Genomic DNA, 7,686 nt, shown 5'->3' on the forward strand with positions numbered 1-7,686 from the left:
AAGCTTTGAACTGCATACCATTTGGTGAGTGGGCAGTCTAACTTCTATTCGAGCCATCCATCAACTGGTCTGAGCAACCTAAGAATAGAATGTCACATACAGTGTTAATTAAAATTCTGCAACACACATGTTTGACTGTTAAGCACAGTGTTTCATTAGTTTGGGAGCTACTGGAAAAACAGCAGTAATTATGCAGTGGTAAATTTATGTATGTTTGTCTTGGGAAGTCAGTAGAAAAAAAATTGCTATTAAGGTATTTTCTTCATTAACTCATGCCAGGCTTTAATAGTTAATGCAACTATCATACTTTCTAGAAAGGAAACTACATGTGTATCTAAGTTTGTTTTAATAAAAGTTCCAGACTTACAATAAATTTTAATTGTGTATGTAAGAGCATATTTATTCAGAGCCTATTAGTATTTGAAACTCAATTACTAAAGGATTAATTAATCCAAAACAGATGTAGACATCAGTAAACTAAAAGATAATAAAAGGTTTTGGCATTTTCTAGAAAGACAGTGATCAGTTCATCTCTGCCAGATGATGACTGTTGATGGTTTTTGCCTTTTGTTGCATCCAACCTATGCCACTGTTCATAATTTCTTGGTTACCCTTCTAAGGGTAAGTAGTGAGGGAGATTTTCATGGATTGGAAGCAAACTCTTATCTTAATTGAAAAGTGCTTGCTCTCTCTCTCTCTCTTTCTCTTTCTTCCCCCTGCCCCTGTTGGGAAGGTGCTGGGGAATCATGATAAAACCTGTGACCCCATTTTAAAAAGGCTTTGCTAAAAAAAAAAGAGAATATCAGACCAGTTTCCATATCCAGACTGTCCACCCTAGAAGCCCTGTGTTGTACTGAGTCTCTACAGTCTCTGGCCTCCTGACTGAATAGAATTCCCTCTGTTGTTCTTTGCTCATCTCAGTATATCAGCATTGAGCAATTTAAGACCTCTAGTATGATCTTGGTGGCTGTGTGCACTGTCTGCAGCACCTCCATTCCCTTCAGAGTAGCTGCTTCTTCAGACAGGGAACTGTAAAACATAAAGCAAAAACACCCCCAAATACTGCAGAACAGTTATATTCATTTAACTTATATAGTTTTTCCTGAGTCTCTTTCCTTCAAAAATACCTTAGAGCTCATTGGAAGAATATTTTTATTTTTTGCCCGACATCCAAGTGTCCCTATTCAGGAAATATTGGGCTTCACCTGTTGGCAACAGTTAATCTCCGTGTGCAGAGCAGGGTGAAGACAATGAGGGGCGCTGGAGCGTGCTCAAGGCACATGAAGCTGCATGGAGAGGGTGCAGGTCTCCAGGCACCAATCCTGCTGTGTTGGGGTGGTGCAGCCTTGGGGCCTTGATCCCAGTGCCTGGGGCTGGGCAGAGGTGATGCAGGACTCCAGGGACCCCAATCCAGGCATATAGGGGTGGGCAGAGGCAGCATGCATTGCTGGGCCCCAATTCTGATACATGGGTCTGGGCAGAACCAGTGAAGAGACCTGAGGCCTGACCCCAGTGTGCAGGGGGCCCAGGGCCCAATCCAGGTGTGCAGGGGCAGCATGGATCCTGATCCTGGCACAGGGGGCCAACTTGGACTGCAGACTAGCCCCACACCATTCATCTAGCCCTCAGGGCCAAAACATTGAGCCACCACTGCTCTAAAGGAGACATCTGGGTGTCTGTACTGCATTCAGAAATGTAATTTGCAGCAAGTACAAACATAGTTGAGCTAGATTTCATCTAGGTAGCCTGGTACTGATACCAGTGAAACCATGGTGACTAGATTAAATCTAGCTCAGGTCCATACTGCAATCACACCTCTGACTTCAAGTGTTCCTGCCCCTCTGATTGCACATGCCATATTTACCTAGCTCTAAGACAACCTTGAATTTAAGATGACACTTACCTTCCTTCCCCACAGTGCCTGCCCTCCCACAGCCACTATTTCCTCCTATTCTTCCCCCAGCTACTGCTTACCCTATGCAATGACTTTGGCTCTGGCTTCAGCCCCTGACACGGGGCATGTGATGGCTCCAGCTTCAATCAGGCAGTGGAAGCAGTTCCAGCCTTAGCCCAGGGCTGGGGTCAGGCCCAGAGCTGCAGGAGCTCCCTTGCACTTCCCCACCTCTCCCATGCTCTCCTCACCCTGCACAATGCAATCTCCCCCACACTTCTCCCTATGCTCCCCCTACACTCTCCCCACTGTGCACCACATGATACTCCCTGGGTCAGAAGCCAGAGTTGGAGCTGCAGCAGCTGCCTGCCCTGACCTGGTACTCAAATCTAAGATGAGGTTTCTTTTTATTTCCCCTGTTGAATGCAGGGAAAAAAAACTTGTCTTAGTTGGATAAATATGGTATTATGCAGCAGTGCGTGTACTGCTGTTTTCTGTCAGATAATTAATCTGGATGGAATTAATTTTTTTTCCCCCATACAAAAATCCTATATTAAAAAAAAAAAAGTTAAAGTTGCAGTATAAAGAGTACACAAGTTAGAATGCAAAGGTTAAGATTGCTTGCACATCCTATACTTTGCATTTTTTTGTATGTGTATGACAATGATCTTTAATATCACACTGTTGCCCACCCTCATGATTTTATTACATCTCCAGCAATATTTGACATTTTCCTAAAGTCCCAGCTCTGGATACCATATAATTTCATAAACATTTTTTATTTAACTGTTTTTAAAAGTACATTTTAGGCCTCAAGTTTATGGAAGAAAGCTGGAAAATGTGAATTGAGCGTTCCCTAAAGATTCTGTTAAACAGGGCCTAAAATCTTTTTTTTTTTTTACAGCCTCATGGTTGTTAAGTTCGGTCGCATCTTCTTTTGGGCCTGGCTCATTGGTTTTGAATGTGCTGGTTTGGCAATATTGATTACAGTATCACATATTGTTCTCTCAGGACTCCAGTCTCCTTTAGTGCACTAGTCTGACAGAGTGGAGGAACATTGCTGGGTGGATCCCAGTCTCTCTTTAGTTTAGTGAAGGACTGGTGTCTTTATCATCCTTGTGTCATGCACTCCAGATGTTTTATGATGTTTAATGAAGGGGTATGCTAGAAGAGGAAAAATCCTGGAGCTAAGGCTCTGTGCTGAACCCACAAGGTTTAAGTTCTATTACACCAACTCTTAACAGAGGACTTGTAACAGCTTGGGAAATCTGAACCTTTGTGTCTCCATCTTTAAAATGGGAAAGGTAATACTTCATAGAGCCATTGAAGGTGTGCAGATGGATGGAACTTTCTGTAAGCTAATTTTTTAAATATTGGAACCTTATCTTGCAGCAAGTTTTGTTTTGCTCTGTGCAAAATTTTTCTCTGAAGAAAAACAAGTTTGCCTTGCTTGGAGCATGCAGCTTCTAGAGTCAGATGAACAAAGGTGAAATGAACAAATTAGGAAAAGCATTTCAGCAGGGAATTAGTGTGTTAGGATTCTTTTGTCAGTGGTGGAAAGTGTAACGGTCATGCAAGCTATTACTCATTTATTCATATTCACCTTTGAGTGCCTCAGTAGCAGGGAGTTGACTTTCATTGATTGATTTCTGAATGATTTGTTTGTTACTTGGTTTCTGTAGTATGGGAAAGACATCCTCTTTGGTTATGTGTTCTAAAACATTAGCAGTTTGTTGTTCCAGAATGTTAGTGAAACCTTGGCAGCAAATCAGAGCAGTGGAGTAAGCAGCCTAACTAGGACAGCAAAGGCATTGTTCTGCTGCTCACTGAAGGAAGTCCTTTTAATGACTGACTGTTGGCTCTGCACCAAAAGCACCTTATTGGGGCTTCATTTGGATGCAAGGATAATGTTGTCAAAGCAATTAAAGAACAAGAGCAGAATATAAAAGAGCAAGGCTTATGAGAAAGTTGTATTTTTTGCTTACAAGCAGCGATAATTAAATGCTGGAAAAAAGCCACCACTAAGAAAACCAGACCACTGTTTAAACAGTGATAAAGGTCTGATTTCAAATGACCAAAGCATTTAGAGTAAAAGTGGACTCTGTCTTGATATGTCCAGTGTGGCACACACTAGTTATGTCAGGGCCTTATTACACATTGTACTTTGAGCTGCTCATCTATTGATCAGTGTTAGGTCAAGTTTGGCGCAGTCACACCTTAAAGCCAAATACCTTCTCTGACTGTCCCTACCTACACAGTGTGACTTGCCACTAGAGGATTGGTGAGCAAGGGTCTGACTAGGAGCTCCAGCTGTGAGTTGCCACTACAGGGCTGGTGAGCCAGGACAGGCTTTTATCCCTGGTTGGGGGAGGGGAGGGCAGGGATGAAGCTGGAAGGTGGACAATTACTACAACAGGGGTGGGGGAAGAGTGGTGAAATGAAGGAAATCAGTCACTGAAAGATAAAATAAAAAGTAAAAAAAGAAAATTAAAAAGAAATAAAGAGGAAGTAAATTAAAGAAGGTCTTGTGTTTTAATTGGGATTTGGCATTTGCATGTGGGGGGTGCTGGTCATCCTTCCCAGGGTGGCTGGGAAGTGGGATTGGTGAGGCAAGACACTTTTGGGGAAGCTACTACTTTGGCTTCAGGAAAGAAGCCCCAGCTCATGGAGACCAAATCTAGTCCCCTACCTTGTTCTGCCCTCACCCCCAGATGCTACTCCTGGACCTGTCCATGCCCTGCAGCCTGGCTATCTGGCATGTTCTCTGCAGGCTGTTTGTGTGGGGTTGCACCCCTGCGGGTGGGAAGGTTGGACCCCCAGGGCCGGGGGGGCAGGGGCTGGCTTGGTACCAGCACTGCCTCCAGGGCGGTAGAGTTCAGGGGTGTACACAGAACAGGGGAGTGAGGGAGGGGACACTACATCCTGGGATGCTGGAGCACTGCAACTTAGGCAGTTCATCTGTGGGGAGTGGCCACACACTAATGAAACATGAGCTGGGTAACGTGGATCAGAGATAAACCTTCCCTGAGTAGCATAACTTTAAGCCTCCTAAAGTGTGCTTCATATTAGTTTCAGGTTAGTGTGGACAATCCAGGGGTTAAGAGCTCCAAGAGCATCTAAAATGATTGTGTAACAAGGCCCTAGGAACAGTGCATGATACACTGAGGGCACTGAAGCAAAGATAAAATGTAAAAGAAGGTTTGAGAAAAACCTTAACTTTAAATTTCTTCTTTACATTAGTCAAAGTTCATAATATTTTGTTTGATCTCTTTCATGCTCAACCATGATGTATTTCATGACAGTATCTTCAAGTACCTACATTTCAATCAATACCCTGTTGCTTAAGTCTTCTATTTGCAGTGTGCCTTGGTGCTTTTTGATGCAACTTCAAATCACTATAGGATGCATTGAAATAAGAAGAGTAAAGTTGTTAATACCAAAGTTTGACATGATTTGTTAAGCTGAGGTACGATATTGAATTGGAGTTGTCATGCATGCAGGGATGCATAGCTTTAGGTAATGGGAAAAAAAAAACAACCTTAATACTTTTTACCAAAACTTTATAACTATGAGGTGGGAAAATTAACCTTTTCTTTACCTCTTTGCTTTCTTTCCAATTATTATTTTAACTTTTTAAAAAATTAACATTATGATCTTAAACATAAATCCTAGACTTCTTCTCTTGACATTTTTGGTATAAAAATAGAATGAGCATTGTAGTTCATTATATTATATCTTACTGGTTTTACTTACTTTCATTTTTTAAAAAATATTTCATCCCTAAACCCACATTTTGTATTGGCATTCTCTGCTTTCCCTGAATGAATGTTTATTTTCACTCTGTTACCTGCAAATTAATAATAGTGAAAATTCTGATTTGGAGGTTGTAAAATTATTGGGGTTTTGATAATCTAATTTCTGAAGTCATCTTTTTTATTTGTTATTGAATGTCTAGGTTCTGTTGTCACTGTGGTCTCTGTCTGAAGGCTTTAGCTAGCATCTATTATGACTTTATTATCTATCATTACTTTTTATTAAAAAGTGTGAATAATTTTAAAATTCAACAGTTGTAAAATGCTTTTACATTAATAGCTAAAGCTGTGTCTACACACACAATTCTAGTTTGTGAGTATTCTGATGTATGAAGATTTTGATATCCATCTGACCAGCCTTATTATATTCATTGTAGTAAGTGGTTTGTAAATATTTAATATGCCCTAAAACCACAACTTCATAAATAAATAAATGAGCTTATCTATTGTTTCTGGTCATGTTTTTTACCATCTGAAACTAATTATGTTTCTTTCTTTATGTTTTAAAGGATCAGTTTGATAACTTAGACAAGCATACCCAATGGGGCATTGACTTCCTGGAGAGATATGCAAAATTTGTGAAAGAAAGGATAGAGATTGAACAAAACTATGCAAAACAATTGAGGTAAGTTGTTGTTTCTATAAAGAAAAAAATCCTATTCAGCAACAGTTGCTTTGAATTATGTTATCAGTTAGCAGATGAATATGTATGGTTCTGTGGCTCAAGGTCTGTTTTTTATTCATCATATGAATTAAATCATAGTTGCTTTTTACAACACACAAACTTTTCTCATCTTCAGTGTTTGAGTGCGGAGTACAGCCATTTTTTCCTAAATCTTTGAACTGGAAAGATGGATTCAATGGCATCTTGGTACTATTTTGCAAAAACCACTGATACGTCTTGACTGGTTATTATCTTTCTTTAAAAAAAAAAAAAATTCATAATGTTAGCTAGATCACTTCTTTATTCTCTGTTCAACAAAGTGTAGCAGCAGAAGGGTGAAATAGTCAGTCTTCTCAGAGCTTTGCTGCTTTGTGTTAGAATTTTGACTGCTATTATAGACCTTGAAAGTCTTTATCTTTGGAGGTCCTTTTCCAGTCCCCTGAATACACGTCTTTCAAGTGCCTGGTCTGTCTCTCCAGTGTGTTTTGGGATAAGAGCCCACAGGCCGCTTGAGTCCTTAATATCCTCAAGTGTTTTCTCTTGGGAACCTGTAGACCAGTGGTTCTCAAACACTTTTTTTCGTGGACCACTTGAAAATTGCTGAGGGTCTTGGCGAACCACTTAATAAGCTTTTGTTCTATAAATCAAAGCACACAACTCATATTTTAATATCAGTAGTCTTACCTTACAAGTACAGATATTTTCGATTGTTCCGCAACCTTTCTGCAGACCCCCCTGAATGGAGCTTGCGGACCAGAGTTTGAGAACCTCTGCTGTAGACTGTTAATAGCTTGCTGTGATTACAGATACAGTGGGCGCATCTACATGTTCATTTAACGTGCAGTAGTACTACGTATTTAATTTAGTACTTGCTTAATGAAGCACTAACTAAATGCGCAGTAACTACAGTTACTGAGCAGTAATGCCGGCACATGGTTTTTTAGTGATGCTTACTGCACAGTAGCATATTAGCATGGTTTTTGCCCGGCATGCTACTGTGCAGTGTTATTAGGCTACCACACATTAAGCGTCTTGTGTAGACATGCCCAGTTTCTCCAAAGCTAGTGGCCTTTATCTTGCTAACAAGTGTACAGCAACGGATATGAGAGACCCCTGTGTATATATACTTTCTGAGCTATGCTTGCCTCTCCTGTCAAGCCCTGGGCAGAAGTGCCTTAGCCATGAAGATGGACCCTGTTCCCTTAGGGACCAGTTCCAGCTTGCTCGCTGCAACCTCTACATCATAGCCTGTCAGTCTGCACTTACTGACAACTTCCTCCTCCCTCCCTAAAAAGCTAATTTATTGATTTACCTCTTCC

At 40.8% G+C, this 7,686-nt stretch overlaps 1 protein-coding gene across 5 annotated transcripts in view; it reads left to right on the plus strand.

Annotated features, from left to right (window-relative positions):
* Positions 1–7,686, plus strand: part of FNBP1L (formin binding protein 1 like) — a 76,255-nt gene that overhangs the window by 29,774 nt on the left and 38,795 nt on the right. For 3 of the 5 annotated variants that reach the window (XM_014519090.1, XM_025201919.1, XM_025201916.1), the window contains exon 2: positions 6,213–6,328. In XM_014519090.1, coding sequence (XP_014374576.1) covers positions 6,213–6,328 — 116 coding nt within the window. Of the gene's footprint in view, positions 1–6,212; positions 6,329–7,686 lie in introns of those variants that run through there. The other 2 variants (XM_025201918.1, XM_025201917.1) reach the window with 2 other exon arrangements.

This window comes from Alligator sinensis, unplaced genomic scaffold (genome assembly GCF_000455745.1).
Source record: "Alligator sinensis unplaced genomic scaffold, ASM45574v1 scaffold199_1, whole genome shotgun sequence".
Classification (NCBI taxonomy): Eukaryota; Metazoa; Chordata; order Crocodylia; family Alligatoridae; genus Alligator; species Alligator sinensis.